General features: G+C 27.9%; 2 protein-coding genes across 2 annotated transcripts; one reads left to right on the top strand and one right to left on the bottom strand.

The window, feature by feature from the left end:
* Nucleotides 1-4,164: 4,164 nt before the first annotated feature.
* On the top strand, nucleotides 4,165-9,366 carry LOC147068145 (endocuticle structural glycoprotein ABD-4-like). The gene is made up of 4 exons (XM_085952246.1): nucleotides 4,165-4,259; nucleotides 5,983-6,104; nucleotides 6,924-7,098; nucleotides 9,220-9,366. The coding sequence occupies exons 1-4, from the start codon at nucleotides 4,251-4,253 to the stop codon at nucleotides 9,307-9,309; spliced, it is 396 nt and encodes a 131-aa protein (XP_085808372.1). The 5' UTR covers nucleotides 4,165-4,250; the 3' UTR covers nucleotides 9,310-9,366.
* A 7,937-nt stretch (nucleotides 9,367-17,303) lies between these two features.
* On the bottom strand, nucleotides 17,304-20,034 carry LOC147068144 (endocuticle structural glycoprotein SgAbd-3-like). The gene is made up of 3 exons (XM_085952245.1): nucleotides 19,828-20,034; nucleotides 18,851-18,953; nucleotides 17,304-17,663 (listed from the first exon to the last, which is right to left on the bottom strand). Exons 1-3 carry the CDS (start codon nucleotides 19,971-19,973, stop codon nucleotides 17,502-17,504), a joined length of 411 nt encoding a protein of 136 aa, XP_085808371.1. The 5' UTR covers nucleotides 19,974-20,034; the 3' UTR covers nucleotides 17,304-17,501.
* Nucleotides 20,035-21,329: the final 1,295 nt, after the last annotated feature.

Raw genomic sequence — 21,329 nt, 5'->3', positions numbered from 1 at the left:
TTGAATGCAGTTGCTACAGCTTATTCCAAATATAGGGTATGAAGATTTCTCCTGATTGCAGTTAGAACAAACATCTGGTTATGGTGAATATATAATAAGTCATTTTAATAAAATATATTTAGGTAATTACTAAATACTAATTGTTATAGTGGAAGAAAATGCATAAACATCCAAGATGTTGCTGATCATCTGCATAACAACAATATAAAAAACTTGATCGAATAAGATACAAAATACATAAAATTAAGTCTTTGAAATGGAAAAAAATCTGCCACCCTAAATATATATTTTTTATTTAGTCAGTGTAGAAGCTACTTTGAATACTAATAACAGCATTATATATAAAACAAAAAAGAAGAAGAAAAAGTAGGTTTGTATGTATGAAAGTCAAAAAATAAAAACAATTATAAATCTAGCCTATTTACCACATCCATAAACATTAAATAGCTAAATATATATACACCAACCTTAAATGGGTGAATATAAGACCACTGATGATTTCAACCGCCTATATAGTGCTACATAAAAACAAAATAAACAAATGAGGAAGATTAAGATTGTTGACATATTGGGTGTACTTAGCAACAGCCCATACTAATTGAGAGAAGAAAAGAAGATGACAAGAAAAAAAATATCAGTAAATACCATAAATATAGTATATTTATTTATACGAAGACTTTGGAACATACCAATTTAATTACTATATAATCCCTCATAATATTTTTTTAAATATATTAATAATTATAATAATTATACATTTCTTTTACAATAAAGGATTTTATTTTACGTTATACGAGCCGCATAGTTGCTGTTTACAGTAGATTGTACTTACTTACTGCTATAACAATATCCTAGACACGGTTCTAGTAAATGGAAAAACTAAATAAAAGTGCATTTATAAATAAATATATGGCGTGTCATTTATTACGATCTTTGACAAGACTATAAAATCTAATCTATGAATTATGCGTCGTCTGAATATTTTCGCATACAGGTTATGGAATGTAAAATATAATTTATATATTATATCCATAAATCTTTACACCATATGTAACTAAACTAATAAATTATTAAATTTAAGCACGGCGCCATACTTTATCATGGATAAAATTCATCGATCAAGTTTGTAGTTATTTGTAATTACAATAATATGTCTTCCGATACCTAAATAATTATGAATTCTTAGAGTCTATAAATTTTAATTTATAAACATTTCATATTGAAGTTTAACGGATACTCACTCAAACATATTTTAGATTAAATAATCTACATTGGAAGTTGTGTTAATACTTTAAGACAGTCGTCACTAAATGCCAAACATTTCACCGAAATTAATATTATAAGTCGATAATTTGGATAATTGGATTAATTTTAATTTATATTAAACAAACTTTTTTCGATAAACATTTTTGCTGACCATTTTCCCAATGCATTGGATTCTTTCTCTGAATCAAACACACAATACAATCTGTTTTTTGCCAAACTTAGGATTTTAACCCACTGTATAAAAAATAGGAGCATTATCATCACTCCGCCATGGGACACAATGCCACCTTATTACAAATGAATTTAAAATTTTATTAAGTACCTACTTACTTTCCTTATAAATATTTATTGTTACATTTAATGTAAATAATGTATATGAAATAAAAATTTAAATTTAAATGTTAAATTCGACTAATATAATAATTATAATAATATAATGTTTGCTTTACTTTTCAACCATTTAAAACCATCTGTAAATAATATTAAAATATTTCTGGCATGCATTTTTAATAAATTAATTATTCAGAAATAGACATTTCTTTTCAACTCTTGTGATAATAATCATATTTGTTAGTTATTATCTAATCTGGCGTAAGAATAAAATTTTAGCAATAATATATATTTCTTATTAGAAAAACGACAAAAATTGATACGATATCATGTTTCGTCTACAACGACGTGTATGCTAATATTTAATTTATGAAAAGGTGACATCACAACAATACATTTATAAATTCACGCATTTTTGTGTAAAGCTATTTTTTATGCGCAATTAAATGAATGCATTTATTTTAACAAAAATATATACGTGATAATATTATGCGTTTAAGTACCAACATTCCTTTTAACAATAATCTCATCATTTATGATTCATTTAGATAATTTTATTCTTATACAAAAATATCTATAGTTGGGTCGGGCACATAATGCATATGTTAAAAATAACTCAATCTCGGTAATATTTAATTTAGTAACCTATGAAAATTGCTCCTAATTGTTTTCTTTTCATCTAATGTTGTATTATATTGTTTTCTTCTTATTTGCACTTTTTATTTTATAGTTAGTAATAATCCTCTAAAATTTTAATTAATTTGACATTTTCCAACGCTGAATTATAATGAAAAAAAGTAAGTAGTAAACAGTTTGAAATCAATGTGTATTTTTTAAAATAACGATTGCAAATTCGATGTAATATCATAAATAAAAATAAATATTATGTGTCAATAATGTAAACAACAAGATTAGTGTGCAATTTACAAAGATTTTAACATAATTTCATATTGTAATCTTAATGGATTATTAATTAAAGTATAAATAATCGATAACGGCTCAATGAAAAATCATAATAAGTGACTAAAAAATCTTGAAAAAAATAACCATTTAATAATACTATAAAATACACCTATACTTTAGCTTTGAATATTAACAAGTTAAGATTTAGTAGGTGTGACATAATGGCTTTACATACAAAGAATATATTTATGGTAATTTACCTGGAAGCTTGAAATATACGTAAGTAGCTTTGTCTTTTTAATTTTAAATTATTTCAGTTTCTAACAAAAAAAACAACGCACCGAGTAATAAAAAAACACAAATGTCAGACAAACATGAGTAGGTCTGAACATATCAAAAATAAAGTATTTCCTTAATGTGGCATTTTCAATAAATTATATTAATGATAGTTGTGAAAATTTTCTTGTTTTATTTGTTACGAAAATTTATCGATTTTTCTTTTAATAATAGTATTTAATCAATTTTGTAATGTTTACAAAAAACGCATAAATATTTAACTATTTTATAAACAATACAAATGACTTTTCTTATTTAGGTTAATGTATGACCGTAGTATATATCGCTTAGTATAAGTTTTCAGCTAAGAAGGTCTACAAAGCATTCGCAATAACGGATCATTTCAATTATTTAAAAAAAAATCATAATCCAACAGAATATGCATATCTTTTTAAAACTAGTATTTACTTTAAAATATTAAATTGTTGAATATAATCAATTGGTAACTGATAATAATATACTGTATATTCTACAACGTGCAATTTAATTTTCTACAATGAAAATATCTAAAATCTTTAACACTTTTTTTAAATTGGTTGTGACTATGGTAGTGGTAGACTACCTATATTTACGTATAAATATAAAGTTAAGCTATACGAAATAAAAATGTGATATAAATATAGAGAAGCCATTTAAGAACAACAATTATCTCACTACTGCTTCTACTGTTAAACTTTTAATTACCTTTTAATTACCACATTTAAATAACACGTTAACTATATCTAATGGCCAAGTACTCTAAACGCGCCAATCGCGGTGTTAGCACTAAATGAGTTAATGTGAGAGGAGGCTAGTCTTGCGAATCATATTCAAGAAAGATGGCACGTGACGAGAAAGGTACTATCTCAAAATATCAGACAATGGTCCCCCGTCAACTCACACGCAAAAGTGGGTCGACTTCATTAGGCAGGCATTATCTTAATAATAGGAGATATACTACCACAAATTAATGATGCTATCATTCAACAGATCAAAATAAAAGAGGGTCGAGAGATCTAAATGGTGGTGATTGGACTACGTAGAAAAGACAAAGCACCCATAAGAAACGTTTCCTGGAGACGGTCAAGGTTGTAATTCTAATGATGATGTATGATAAAATATGTTGTTATATATTTCACTATTGTTGATATTTATATAAACTTTAATTCAATGCCATCGGTGTGTGAAGGTACTACGTATTATTTTCATAAGGACTGATTATTTAGATGTAATTGCAAGTGCCTACTATTATAATATTATGTAGCCAATATGTGCAAATTATAATACTTATTTGTACTTACCTTAGTATAAATACACTAGGGCTTAGGAATTCAAGCGCAATTGTGTTTAGTAAATTGTTCTTGTAAGAAGTGTTAGGACATATTGCATTTACTTTACCTCTTTTGCCTGAACAAAGTTCAATTGTTAACCTTAAGATGAAATTGGTAAGTACTGAGTTTGTTTGACATTTTATAATTCTTTGTAAAATAAATATATGAACTACTGTAATACAATTATTATCAAAAAATGTCAATAAACATAAGGACAGATCCTTGACTTGGTTTTTTATTGACTAAATAGTTGTAATCAAAATAAATTAATAAATTATTGTCATAGTTATAACGTTTGGACGAATTATACGATCTATGATATTGTGTTCATTATTTAAATATAAATATTTAACAATAAAAAAATCTATATTATAATAATAGATACCTAATAATATGCATTTGGCATGATTATACTAAATACTTATATATATAATATGTTAACGCTCTTTTTTTATTATGATTACAAATTCAAACTCATGTAAACTCATCTCAATCTCAGTCTTTCGTGCTATATTCTGATAAACAAATATCGTCATCTGCAGGGGTCGGTCCACTGCTAGATGAAGACCTCTCCTATCTCTTTACACTTTTCTTGGTCCCTTGATATTATCTATTACTATGACAAGTATTTCTGCCCTAATTTATCAGTTCATTTTTATAAACCATTTTTTTATATAACATCTTGTTATTTAAAGTCAAAGATTTTATCGTCGATCTTCGTAGCGATCTATTTCGTGACTGAGTTGCGTAAAGCAGAAAATTCGGCTACCTGATAGACCTGTCAATGGCCTGATTCTATCTCTCTTGGCATTCAGTGGCACACAGGGTCTTTTGTCAGTGTGAAACCTATGGCATTCTTAATTTGATCCGTCTATTTATATGAAATTTTTTCTCGTCCTTTTCGATCTTTGACCTTTCTCAATATCACATATTTTTATATGTTGTCACCTTCTTTGCGGAATATATGACCAAACATTACAGTCCGGCAAATGCAAATCATATAAAGTTAATTATGGAGACATTGATACGTTTGGCCATCCATGAGATTCTCAGATTCCTCCTCCAACCCCGCAATTCAAAAAGGTCTGACTTCTACCTTTCTATTATCTGTACCATTCATGTACAGATGCATATTATATAAACATCAGAAAGACAAGACATCTTAATAGATGAATTTCAGACATCTTGCTAATATTATTGCTCTTCCTAATTGGTCGCCGTTCTGACATACCATTTTTTGTATTTTTTTATTCATCTTTTGATATTTGCGGTGCATCAATCTTTATCAAAATAATATACTCGATCCGAGATAAAAATATTCGCTGACCATACCTATACATATCTAAGTGTCATTTGACATACGACCGTCAATTTCATCTTAAATATTATGTTTACCTTTAAGCCAATCATTTCACTTTCAATCGGAAAAAGTAAGAAGGACATCTTTTTGGGTGGTATCGCAATGAATAATGTGTTGCCCACGTATTTCAAATTAAAGATTTTTTCCCCCGACATTGAATCCGTTTACCTCAATTCTTAATTTGTGCTCTCCTCACAATATGTTGATACAGATCTGAGGAAATAATACATACCTACTTGGCGAACCCCCCTTTACGCCTGGATTTTTTCTTATTATAAAGATTTACCATGAGTGATACAAAGTATGCCTGAACTTCCATCTCTAAAATAGCTCCTATATTTTCTACCAAAACACACAGTCAAGATTCTTACTATAATCAATGAATCAAAATAATCCCGCTGGTTTATTAAATTCTATATACTTTTTCCAAAATATAATATCATAATTAAAATTGTATTTGTCAATATTTATTTTTAGTTTTCCTTCATCCTCATAAGCTGCATAGCATTGTCTGTGGCAGCGCCTCAAGGAAAAGATGAACCAATTGCTATAATCAGCCAAGATTCTAATTCAGAGCCAGATGGATCATATCAATATAAGTATGTTAATACTAAATAACAATTTATTATTTTCAATATACGTAGCTGAATTCTTGGTATTATTAACCTGTGTTTCCCTATATGATGATATATATCGTAGAAATCGGGATTATGAGTATTGTGTTTGCTCAATATGTAGAACTAACCTGGCAAAGTTAATTGACAGGCAATAAATGTCTTTAACTTGCGTGTTAATTGTGTTTAGTTGGTCTTTGGTTAATAAATTCTTTTAATATGGTCTAGTTAGCTCATTCAGCATACCTCTTTATCTGTGTTTTTATTTATCTTCTAATTATGCTGAGTTTTGTAGAAATATTGTAACAATATAACAGTCATGTTTGTTTGTATTTTTCCACGTAATGTTGTGAACGTTTTAAATTTATAATTTGTAAACTTCACTAAATGTCAAATAAGTTTTAAATTGAATGAAATGTATTAAAATAAAATAAAGATTACTTATTAGGTATATTTTAATACATCACCATTTTTTTATATTTTGTATGATCCAATCTCCAGAAAAAAACTATATTGTTTACTTTTTTAAATAATTTAATATACGCAGTGGTAACGTGGTGAAAGCATAGATATTGAATATTTTTATATTATTTTATATTTGTATTAATAATACATTGCAAGAATATATGATAATTTAGATACCAACTTTATATGTATAGGTACTATATACAAAAATACCACTACCAGTTATAGGCTTTGTAGTTGAAGAGCTATTTCTGTTTAAATATCATATTTTTTATTTGATTTTTTTATGTACTGAAATGAAAAATATTCTTAGTACAGAAATTACTTCCCTTATTTTAGCTATGAAACCGCAAACGGCATAAAAGGTCAAGAAACTGGAACCCTAAAAAAGAGTAGTGACCCGAAAAGCACTGACGTAATTGTGGCTCAAGGGTCATTCTCATATACTGCTCCAGATGGAACTGTTATTTCACTGAACTACTCCGCTGATGACGAGCAAGGTTTTGCACCTCATGTAAGTTACATTATAACATGTTTATTAGTTTTTTTTATAGTTTACTCTTAAACAAAGCATGTCGATGTCCACAGAGTGGAGGTTATCTTGACACACTACGAGGAATAATATTGTGAGTTATTCCATTAACCTAGTGGCTCCAAAGTTAGATTGAAATGATATCACGCAAATTTTCTAGATTCGGAATTCTTCGGTGTTCGGAAAAAATAATGATAATATCAAAATTAGAGCCCATACGCACTTGCGGCAGGCCGCATCGCGGCTAGCCGCTTATCGTTTTTTGTATGCAAATTGCCTACACCATACGCAATATTTGTTATTTGCATACAAAAAAACGATAGGCGGCAGGCCGCAAGTGCGTATGAGCTCTTAGATGTGATATAAATGAAAAGGATTTCAAGTTACATAATATATTTATATTTTTTATAAAATCTAAATCTTCAAATAAATATAAAAAATCTTAAAAATATGAATTTATACTTAAATCTTTTCTGGACGTTAGAAAAAATTTAATAAACTGAATTTAAATAATAAACATAACCAAAAAATAATTCACATGTATAATGGTTTTGTAATTGTAAGTTTATCTTTGACTTAAAATAAAAAATATTTTTATTTTTGGTATTTTAGATACGTATTTATTAATTAAAACACTTTTAATACTGCTAGCTTTGTATTTTTCCGTTAGGAGACACTGGTAGGTGCAGTATTCTCCTTTAAAAAGGAGGCTATTTTAAGCCAATTTAAGTGTTTATGATAATTAATTTGTCGAATAGATCTAAAAAATAATTTAATCTTCAGTCCTTTCAAATAATTCTTAGTATTTAGTAATACATGTATTCTTATTTTTTGTACGGTAAATATCTGTGTTCGTTCTTTCAATATTACATTTTTATATATTATCTTCCTTGTTATTTATATATCTATAAAAGCTGTTAAACGCATCTGAGATACTTATGCTTATGCTGAATTATCTTTTAAAATAATATATTCAATTAACTACTTTATAAAACTATTATAAGATGGATTATAAACAACGGTCTTATTAGTTAGTTATATGTATTAATTATTGTCTTAATACCATGTTTAAAAACATCCCATATCTGAAACGCCCCTTTTGTTTTTAGTGCGTATTTCTTAGTGCAAATTTGGTATTTGCATGGTTTACACATTTAAAGTGTAATCGTAAACAACTTAAAAATAAATCAGATAATTATTCAAGTATAATTATATAAAATTGTCTTCACAGAAACATTTAATTTTGAATATTATATTTGCTAAATTACCAGCCAATAATAAAACCTGTATTTTACAATAAATATTTGCAAGTAAAATAGCACTGCAAGTTGGTTCACGTATAAATAATTACCAGAAAGTCCCGTATGATACTATAAATTCAATTATTATTTACACAAATAATAAATAAACCACTAATTTCTATGTTTAAAAAATAGACCTATTAACCTCATATTAAATGTGTCAAATATGCATATTTTGGAAAATATAAAATTATCATACGATTCTGAAATCATGTGTTTATTTATCGATATTCAAGGTGTAAAAACTTTGAATGCGAGTATAAATATTAGACCTACTATTAGAAACGACAATATTTTTATACTATTTATCAACAGCACTATACCTAAAATAAACATTGACCTACTATCAGACCTTCCTCGTAGTCGAGTCCTTTGTATTCTTTTGCAGTTCTCAATCTAAAAAAAATCCTCATAATATTAATATAAAAAAATATATCTTCGCGATGTTTCCACGCTAACTTCTTTATGATCACTTTTTTAGTTATTCGTATATACTAGCTACATACAACATACTATGGAGATAACCTGTGCATTACGGTTATACTACTCTGAATATGTGTATATATATAAATATGTATGCTCGAAAGAAATCAGGGTAATCCTATATATAGAACGTGCACATAAAAGAAATTGGCATTATGCCTGATTTTAGAGGGCACGTTAAACTTCTAATTGAAATTACTCCATAACATGATTTTGAGACTTACCAACTTTTGGCAATAACCCCATAATATTATATTCAAATTTAAGATACATCTAATTTACTCAGTGTGTTGTCAATATATTTTATTATTTCTTCCAGGGTGACCATTTACCGACTCCACCTCCAATCCCACCAGCGATACAAAAGGCTCTGGATTATTTGGCATCTCTCCCTCCAGCAAAACAATAAACATATACACTCTTAATGAATCGCAAGAAACTTATATTTAAGAAAATCTCATTTAAATCTTAAGTTATCTCACCAATGTGAATAAATATTAATAAACAAGAACAGCTATGATAGTTGATTTTATGTTACCGTTATTATTTAATCACATGGCTATAAATGTATAATTACAACTATATTATATTAATGAAAAGTCCTTGAAATAAAATATCTTGACATATAAAAACATAATATATTTCATTAAAAATAAGATAAAAAATAATTTATTGTACAAGCATCCCTTTAAGTGGTTATTAATGGGTATTCATATTTTGTTATAAATCACAAATAATAAAAGATATTCTTTAAAGCCTATGTGTTTTTAATTATAATGCTTTATCAAATACAATATTTTATTTTTATAAAATGAATTTTATAATTATTAACACTTATGTTAAGAGCCATCTTGGCACGTTTTGCTAAGTTAGTTCTGTAAAAGAAACGCCAAACATATAAAATGTATTTTCGATAGATTTCGCTACGCTTTATTTTTTGACAAAAATATTATTTTAAATGAAACTACTATTATTTTTTCTGTTAAAATCTATTAGATTTTTTTTACGTATTGATAGCTATAATATTTGATCGCCGATTAAAGTTTTTAAGAATGAATTATTATAATATTTTATATTTTGTAACGTAACTTTTAGAAAATGAATCATTAAACATCTTAAAAATAACTTGCACTCAAAATATTTATTAGGTTTGTAGTTAACTGTATTAATGGGTAATATTTGTCAAGATTAAATATATCATATAAATATGACATCTCTATATTTAATAGCCCGGGTGCTCTAAATACGCCTAAAATGGAGAGTTTATTAGGAATGGTAACACAATATCTAAAGGAATTAAATCATGTAGGTACTTAATGGAAATAATGGACTTGAGATAATAATATATATCATGTCTCAAAAAAGTCAGTTAAAAACTATAATAAAAAGTTTTATCGAATTTATTTTACTGTAAAAAAGTACTATTACTACGGATATTTTATCAACTAATTATTCTCAATTCTAAAAGATATTTTAAATAATACTCTTTCATCTCGTTGTTATATTTTATGTAGATATTAAATTTAGTGTTGATTATCGTGATGAAAATAGATAGACCATCATAATGATACAAAATGTCTTACCTGTTAAGTTTACCGATAATTCGCGATTAGATCCAAAACAAACTACATACCCCAGATACCATTACATGGTACCTGGGCCCTAACGTACATTTCATTATGTGTCCAGTAATCACAATTTATTTTCTGACTACAATTATTACCACTGTAGTATAAATATAAAATATATTATTGATAATTTCTTAGTCATCGAAACTAGCCTAGATGTTAAAATAAAAATTGTAAGAAAGTACCTAATTCAATTACAATAATATACTTTCATGTGTGCTTGACTAAAAGCATATAAATAATACGACTAAATGTGTTAATGAAACTATAAAGTGGAAACATAAATATGCATATCCAATTTACCCGTACGTTATTATATAATAAGATAATAATTGTGCAACCTGTCTGCCTACAAACCTACAAATGCGTTACGTGATAGGCCTTCTTCTAATATATTGCATCGTACAGCTTTGAATGGAGCGAATTGGTAACTGAAATGCATTAATAATAATAAAAACAATCTTATGGTAATCGAATAAGTTTGTATATTATTGTATTTTTATATGGTAACTTTGCGTCTTAATTAATATAAATAGACTTATTTTATTAAATAAACACAATTAATTTAAATAAAGTAAATATATAAGAACGTTGTCATTTTATGATATACTCGTATATACGTGATTTTTCATTAGTAGAATGAATCATTTTAAAACCAGTTGATATGGAAAATCAATTTTATTTGAGAATTCACAGAAAATTGACCAAGTGTCTGATTTACTGGAGGTAATATATTTTTATTCTTGGAGTAAGATTATCATGTCTTTATTTACTTTATGGTTTCTATATATATTTTGAATAGTTAAATATTACAGATTTAAATTTAATTTATTTATTTAAATGTAAAATCTAAATAAATATTATAAAGGAGACACTCCAATATATATTAATAATCGTTATTTCTGGTAAAATACAATGGTCAATATACAATTGAGTGGGTCACCTAGAAAAGGTTGTAACCAACAAAATGGTCAAGTCGATTTTTCATCGGAAAAACGTTGTACTGGAGCTTCGGACAGTTTGATCTATAAAAAGTTACTCTAGGATTTTGTTTTCATGGAAACATTGCCGCTGAAGATTCGCCAGTTAGTGGAATAACGTTGTAAGATGTTGAACCGTGGTGATATTGTGATGAGTCTCGGTACTTCAAAACTTACAAACTAAAGGAAAACCCGCAAAATACGTATAGAAGAATGACGTCATGTGAAGAATAAGATTCTGATGAATTACGGAAAGTTATTTTTGTTTATTTTTCAATGTTGAAATGTAATTTAGGTTTTATTTTTTTTAATTTGAGGTCCAAGATAGTCAAACAAGTTTTTTTAATATTATATTTTTTATTTTATTTTATATTTTATTGCAACATAAGAAAAATGTTGTTTTCTTAAAAGTCATATTTTGTTGCTTACAACCTTTTTCAAGTAACCCAGTCAATTGTGGTTTTGTAATATCATGACAATAAATTGGTTAATCGCAGTGATTTGCTATATTTATAATTATGGTGGCGAGTTTATCTACGCGATAAAATTATACGAGTACGTCTTAAAATTGTACATAATATAATGCAAACTAGAAAAATATATTATTATGGTGATAAATATTTTTAAATTCACATTTTGCAAGCCTAAGTTGGGTCGAGAATAATAAAATATATTATTTAACTTAGTTTGACTAAAATTATTTAATGTTTATGATCACTGATAATAATTTTAATTTTGCACTCGGTACATGGATACCATGAGTTTCAATGTCTAATCAAATTAATCAAGTGTATCAAAAAGTCTTGAAAATGTGTTAATTTATATCCATAAAACCATAAAATATATTCTTTTTGAATTCTTTTATTTACCTACCATTTCATATGGATGAACTCTCTTCAAAATATTGTAATCAATATCATAATATATTATAAAAATAATATTTTATTTAAAACTTGAAAAAAGTACCATCCAACCCTGTTGTATACCAACATCTATTATTATGCATTTTCATAACACGACAGATTGTTCCGGCACAACATGGGACAAAAATTTTGAATTATCGAATGTTTAAGAAGTGTCAAAATATACTACCTACATAATAATATGATAGAAAAGTTCTATACGTTATACAGGTAATTTTATCTTATGGTGGGTTTAATTTAAATTATTATTTAACAAAGTGCTATGAACCAATGCCTTTTGATATTAAATTTATTGCATTTGAGTCGGTATTGTCTTACTATTTATTACATGCGCTGACTCATCTGAACAGGTTGACACAATTTACATCTAACTGCTACCCGATTAATACAAGCAATTCTTCGGTTTATTTGTCGGGAATTCATAATCATGGTTACAACCCAGATGATTCCATCGTCTGTAGGTACTGCCTCTCTTAGCATTCAGTAATACACAGGAACTGGATAGGTAGAAAACTCGTAGAACCTTTGATTTTGTCTGCTCATCTAAATGAGAATCTTTCCCACCTAAAAAAAATTATATTTTTGCTAGACATAATAGGAGCATATTATAGTTTCAACAAATAGTTCACAATATTTAACAATAATTTAACAATCTTGCGGATAACAAAATTTTGTTTGGCATAAATAAGAGGTACCCTAAATTGGAACTGTGTCTAAAGTAGATAGTAGTAAATTGGCAATTGTTATCCTATGCGGAGCATATAGGTCTCCACATAGTGATGGATACAATATATTAACAGGCTTTTTACAAGGAATTACTTTTAAGCATTTGCCTTGCTCATTGGGTCCTTGGTGTGGATCAATCCCGCATTCAATAATTTAGAGAAAAGCAATCTACCAATACTTGATAATACTTAAATATGACTACGAAAAACTGTTTATTCCAAAAATGCGCAGTATGATAACGACGATTATCTTTTAATTGAGTATTGATACGATTGACTCCATTGGTTTCATATTTAGAATTCTACATTCAAAAATAATAAATAATGTTTTGTTATGATACATGAAAATAATATATAGGTCATATTCAGTAATTCAGTTGTCGGCAACAAGTGGACCGTGGACCAAACGTCTATTTTTGCGGCACATAAATGGTTCACCATACATACTAACATAACATCCAACCTGTATTTGTTTATATGAATAAAGTGACCGAAGAAAATCTGCATCATTTGTATATTATACAGTTGTATGGAAAACACAAACATTCACTTGCATTTGCATTGAAGAACTGCTAATTTAACAAGACTTATAGATTTTCATAAAAAGTAGCTCAATATAAATATTTTGACCTCTTTCTAAAAAATGCGGAATTAGCCAGTTTAGCATAAAATATTCTAGTCGCATAAAGCCCTAAAATTTTCAAATATTGATATTCTGCTGCGAGTTTAAGATATTCGTTCTTTCGAATTTCTATTTCAATTAAGGGAAAACAGCCACGCACATTAAATATGAATTGAAATTTAAATTTTATTTATTTTTTTATATATGAACATTACAAATTATTAATTTAAGACGTTCACAACATGATATTTATAAACAAAGAAATTAAAACAGTAGTATATACAAAGAAATAGATCAGTATTACGTTATTAAAAAGTGTAAATACAAAAAGAAAATTTATATTTTTAAAGATCGAAGTAATAAGTATTTTTCCAATTAAATACTTGCTTAAGCTACTTAATTATCTACTTAAAACTAAAGAGAGTAATGTGACACATACATCTGGAATGATTGCCCACTCCTGTTGTAGTATATTTTAGCGAACCGGTAGATGACTGTAGTTTTAAAGGACAGCACAGACTTCGGCCAAAAAACAACTATTTAAAGAAGATGTGCTCACGCAGTCGTCTGCTTCACGAAAAGTGAAAGTTGTGAGGCTGCTTTTGGTTTTGTCGGACGGAATCGCCGCGACAGTTCGCATATCATCGTGTCTCATCGCACGTGTGGTCGCGCGTAAATACATACCTAATCAATTGGACACTTCTGAGTAACATAACATACATTATTCATTAAAGGACAATCAGAGATGTGACACGATTTTTTATCAGACAAGCGACACCTAATGAACATCTCACTGTTAAGATACGAGATGCGTAGTTACTCGTAGGTACGGATTGAAATAAACTTCTACATTAGTAAAATAGCCATAACATTGATCGTTTTTCTTAGTCACACTTAAAAATAATGTAAGCAGGAAACTGACAATTCAATAGACTTAAATATTCTGTTGTATTTGTTGCTTTTATGTTTACACATTATGATCAACGCATAATATTACAACATACGATTTTCCACATGAGTTACAAAACATTTGCCTGATTTATTTCCATATGTTATACCTACTTCTTTTTTAAGGAAAACATACATAATAATCCATATTAAGGAATTCCAGTGGACAAATTGCTAGTCGTAAAATCCGTTAACACTGTATAGCAGAGGCTAATGGTGGAAGTATGCAGTTAAGATCTGCCAAAAATAGTGCACACTAAACTTTGTCAGTCATACGTATTTGTTGTCATTGAAATAAGATTACAATCTACAGATTATGATGGTTAGTTTTTAAAATTAAAATAAACCCTGCAAAACCAAGCCGTAGTAAATAATAATCAAAAAATACTCGTCTATCTATAAAATATCCAAAATTGTGCAATTAAATCATGCATAACTTTTAATGTTTTATAGATAAACTAATATTTTTTATCTATTATACTTTGGTTTGGGCAGGTCTTAATGAATTTAAAAAAATGAACTAACAATATGTGCAATATATATTCTTAATCCAACGAAAACAAATAAGTATGCATTAAAAATTTTGTCGTATCGCCCAAAGTATACCAAAACTATTTTGAATTGGTTTAGGCATGGTTTAATTAATTTTTTAAAACTAACCAAACCATCTGTAAATAATTGTAATCTTAGTTCAATAAAAACAGATACGTATAACTAACAAAGTAACTTTCAAGGGAATGAGATGAACCTAGAACTTGCCAGCAAACTGTGGAAATGCAGCGTTCTTGTCATTAAAGAGTGTATTCAGGTCCAAGCTACCGTCCATGAAGACAACATTACAGGTTACAGGTATACAAAGTAACCGTGAAACCAATCACAATGTATGGGTGAGAAATCTGGATTCTGGAAGTATTCGAAAACAAAATTCTCCGAAGAATACTTGGGCCGGTTAAGTATATCTAAAGGGCGGACGTGCTCAGCGTGGATCAAAATGGAGCTTTTTTTCTATTTTCAAAGCATGACCCTGGACATACCTTTAACGTTGTAGATAATATATTTATATAATTTTGAAGCCTTATTATCCTTTATATTTATTTTAAACGTTTGATGACTGCATAAAGTATTTTTATTACATAAAATAGTATTCTTTTAAACCTCTCGCTCTAATGTCTTAGAATATAGTCATATTTCAGTACGTCCATGTAAAGTGGTATTAAGATTGTTTATATTTATTAATTTTTAAAGCATTTATAAAACCATTAGTAAAATTTATGTCGACATTACTATAGTGAAATATTTACAATAAAAAAATATATTGATAATCTCTTTGATTCCAAATTTGACTAGAATTAGGCATTTTATTATTCAAAAATGGGCAAGATTTACATATTTAAGGATAATTTTAAAGATACTGATTATAAACTATGTCTTTGACCATTCAAATGTGATAAACATTCTACGAATAATGTTTGCTTTATAATAATTATTGACCTAAGAATAAGGTAGTATTTTTTTGAAATACGCCATTTCTATTGGCATTTCCCAGTAACTAAGCTACAACATACGGCCGTAGCCATAACCTCCATTTTGGCGTACGCTGAGCATGTCCCCCCTTAATATAGTAAATGTCTTGAGGGCGCGAAAACCCCGGGCACGTTGTTAGATACGATGGATTTAGATCTTTCCATAAAGTTTATGAAGGAACTCCTGTAGTAACTCATCAAGAGGGATGCAGAGAGGCTGAGTGTGACCAACTGGAGAAAGAGAGAGAGAGAGATAGAGATGGTTGGAAGACGGTTGTGCAGTCGGCCATGGACCTAGATAAGGAAACAGCGTTAGGCCAAAATGCATGGCTTGAATCAATGGATGAAAAAAAATATTAAAATTTAACTAATTATAATATACCTATAGCACCATTCAACTAACGCTCGTTTTAAAACATTTTTTTCAGTTGTAGGATTTTTTTGAAATTATTTTAGATACGATTGATTAATTAAAACTCAATTATAAGTCAAATTTCTACATTGGGATCTAGTTTTACATTTCATAACTCAGTCACCAGGTGTCGCTAGCATCAGTACAATCCCCTCATAACTATATAAAATATCTTTCTGTCTTGTTTTATGAAATTTAATCGAAATAAGAGAGTTTTTTTATTTAAATTAATATGTAATTAACTAAAAAATATACTATATCATAATAACCATTATTATTATTCTTAAATATTGCGTTAGCTCCATTTTATTGAGAATACAATATAAGCCACCACTTTTCATAATTTTTATAATAAGTGGATTCCAGGGAAAAAATAACTAAAAGTTTAGTATATTTCAAAGGTATTATAATATAAGTACATTTATATATTATAGAGTATTTTTTAAATTATATACAGTAAAATAATGCACAATTCACAGAATAAAAACACATACGGCAACATTTTAGATATTATAATGATATCCAAAATCATATTATAAATTATTTGCCAATCTGAGAAACGCCCCTCATGTAAAATATTGAATAATATTCTCGTAATTTATTAATATTAGCATGTTTTTGATATCAAAAAATAAAACTAAATGAATGAAGAATTTTAATGTCATAATTTGTAAGTAGTTAATGTATAATTTGGCAAATATTGAGTATCGTCATAGAATATAATTTAAATTAACTTAAGTATTTATAAATATAATTTTATGGATGTTGTTTTAGTCAATATTTGTAAAAATATTTAAATAGTTGTAGGTATGTTGGCGATAAACTGAGCACAATAAATATTCAGTAATGTTCGTCTTTAGGCGGTGGTAAAGTGACAAGATATGCTAAAGCCTTTGCGATTGCTGGTGGGATTGGTGGAGGTGTTGGCAAATGGTCTCCCTTTGGTTGATATCCATTCTCATCAGCTGTGTATGTGAGAGAAATAGTCTGTCCATCGTGATCCTGTAAAGAAAGATGGATATTAATAATATTATTGAAACTATATTAAAAATTGACTCATGATTTTCATATACTTACACAAATCAACTGCATTAGCATTGCCTTTACAATCCGGAGTGGATTTTTACTGCCACAGATGAAAATTCTTTATAGATTTTTTACGATAAATACTCGTAGTTGTTAAAATTTGGTTCCAAGATTATGAAAATTATGGATCCAAACACAAATTGAAAATACAACATTTGCATTTTTCTGGCGGGGAGGATTAAAACCCGTGATCAACAGCTTCTATTGTGACGTTTTGAAACTACATCAAGAGGATTGCTGATAGATAATTAATTAATTGATGATTGATAGATAATTTATTTTGTACATGTTTTACAAATAATAATATTGATGTACTTATAAAAAATTCAATATTTAATAAAATATCATTTACATATAAATAAGTTATATAATTCCAACCACTTCATCAAAACCATTTAAAATATATTGCATTTATTTGATTGCATAAAGAATTTAATACATTAAAAACAACTATGGACATGAATATAACGAATGTAAAATAAGTATAATAGGTTAATATGCTGTTTTTAAGTTTTCATAAAATATCAAAACAGATAACTACCTAGTGTATACTTACTAATTTCTATATAATATAATTAATAGCCCATTTACACATGGATTTATTTCTGTTAGTACGAATTGTGGTAACCATAAAAATAAAATTCAAATGAAAATACTTATTGTCGTGCAAGTTGCAAAACTGCATGCATGGATCAAAAAAGTTTAGCGACTTCTAAATTTTTACGTTATAAGTTGTTGAGTTGTAACTTGCGTGACATGTGCGCTTGCATGGGAGAACAATCGTCGCGGCCCTGGTGGTAAACTATACAAACTACACCGCTCACCTTACAAAGTATGCACATTCACAAACGCATTTTGCTGGCACTTGAAAAATGAGATTGGCGCGACAATCAGCATTTTTTGGTATTTAATAATATAGCTAATATTGTGAGAGTTTTCCATTGCTTGCAGTAAATCCATGCATTTAATTTACACACTTCCCTAAACTTCTCTCACTCTTCACTAATCCCACTTAATTTTATTGAACTCTTTCAATATAACGAATTGTAATTTAGAATCCGTCAATAAATCCAATATAAAAATATATATAAATTATGACTCACTTTATATGAAAATTCACCTTCGACTGCTTGCCCTGCATGTTCGGCGTCAATAATCTTCAGTTCCCCTCTTTGAGAAGCTTTTGTGCCATCACCGCTCTCGTAACTATTGAATAAAAATCAACAACATTCACTTACAGTTCTTTAATTGCTATAGGTACAATGAGTATTGTTAATCTTCATAATTTTTTTTACACATTGAAATTTATTTCAGTACATAACAAATTACAATATTAAATATTAAGCTATTTTAAATTGATATCTATGAGCATCAAACATATTCATGTATATTGTAAATAAATAATTTAAAATCAAATTTATAAAATAGTCAGCCATAATAAATATAGATTGGTTTGAACATATTATTTTAATTGAAATTATTATGTATCCGTACTATTTTTAAACAAATTTCCAATAAATATAATTAATTCATAATATATCCTAACTATTTATATTTTCCATGTACCCAGTACACATATTGTAATGTAACTAATTACATACTTATTTATGTAATTAATTATTTACTCTTTATTAAATGTAAAATATCCCATTTCATACTAATATTAACACATTCGCGCTTTTGCGGTTCATCCACACAGATTCTGTGAATATACCCCCTACAATTACGTTTGTAAATGATCTAGATACTGCAGGTCTAATTTAACCTGAGTAGCGGGACGTAGTTCTGGACCAAGGAAAAGTGTGCGACTTCTGACTTGTCTTATGAAATAAAGACATAAGTCTTGTTAAAATACTTAATTAAGAAAAATCTCGGAAATATACATATTGAGAAAAATCGAGTGAAATTTTAATACACGTATCTTTCTTGTCGACTGTCGTCTTTCTGTCTAGATGATTGCTCTAACCAGGAACATAAAACGTTTGCTGACAACGTTTTAAAATGGAGTCAAGGTATAAATATAAAAATATATGTAAGTATATTCAATACTGAATAAAAATATTTTTGAAAAATGAAATACCTGTAAATAAATTTACCACCGAAGCCGTCCACCTGATTTTCCGACGCTATTATTGGAACTACTTTGGCATCTTTTTCATCAAAAGTTTCAGTTGGTGTGGCATTTATAGCTACAGCAATAGAGATCAATAAGATGAATAATTTCATCTTTACAAATTATATATCCTATTGTACAAAAAATGAAGATGCTCAAAGCTACTTATAGACTGCCCCAGTCTGAAATAATACACAGTATTTATAGACATTTTCTTGTCGCATAGGTATGTCTTGCAATTTATTAATAAACTCTACTTGTTTACATTACCCACACGTACGTAAAAAAACATCTAATCTCAAATGGAAACAAAATACTGCATTTAAAATGACCTTAAATAACAGTAAAACATATCAATAAAATCAACGAATGCATTTGAAATAAATGTTGTTTGATAATCATCTAATTTACACTCAAAGTATATTATTATTTTAATGTGTATGTAACATCCAGATTTTATATTGTAAAGCTATCTATACAAATAGCATCAGACTATAACTAAATGGATTTCAATCAAATTATTGTAATACAACACTTGATGGCGATTCCATAACAATCCATAAAAAACATATATTTCTCGTACACTAATTAGCGCATGGAAGGCTGTATTTTTTTTTACTACTTAACGTTATAATGTAAATATTATGATATACAGTTGTTTGTGATTTGTTCATTTATATATTTTATATAATGATTCTTATAAAACACCTCTTACTATATTATGTTCCCTGCCGTTTGTAGATTTCGTTTATCTCAGTGTAACCATACATACTACTGGTCTTATAGGTTGTGCATCGTTTATCTATGTACGGTTTTTGGTCTTTCACGTGATTTTTCATCTATACAATAATTGATCACCATAACAGATTCCAATTTCAGAGTTTATCTTGGCAATATTTCTATATTTAATAGATTCATGAAATTGATTGATTGAGTGAATGTATAGTATAGAAAATATAGAATGGCTTTCAGCTCATTTAACCCTTATTTTGGTTTTAATTTCAGAATTTTTGGCTCTTTTTATATATAGAAAATTATCTACCATTCTCCAATTTCCCTAATCAATGCCAATTATTATTGTAAAAATCGATAAAATAATTTAAAAAATAATATAAGAAAATAAAATTTTAAACACACATTAACTATATCATGTTGTCCTATAATCCACACTGCACCATTAGTGACAACAGTGAGTGAATAAATTCCTTCCCAAATGATTTCTATTCTCCTCGGTGAGTCGCCACATATTTCTCCCAAATATTACAATCCAGCAGCGTTTTCGGTGGCTTTGTCCATTGCGTAACTGTTGGATTTTTCCAAACTGGATGATTGAATTTGTTCAACAATTGTGATTATTTGTCTTTAATATGATTAATAAAATAAGAGGTAAATTTTCTTGGATCGTCAATTAAAAATATTGTTAATTTTATTATTAGGTATTGTTATTCAAAAAAAACTCACTTACTTAG

The sequence above is a fragment of the Rhyacophila brunnea genome, unplaced genomic scaffold (assembly GCF_057557595.1).
Source record: "Rhyacophila brunnea isolate RB1 unplaced genomic scaffold, BYU_Rbru_1.0 scaffold_3, whole genome shotgun sequence".
Taxonomy (NCBI): domain Eukaryota; kingdom Metazoa; phylum Arthropoda; class Insecta; order Trichoptera; family Rhyacophilidae; genus Rhyacophila; species Rhyacophila brunnea.
This window is presented reverse-complemented; position numbering and strand designations above follow the sequence as displayed.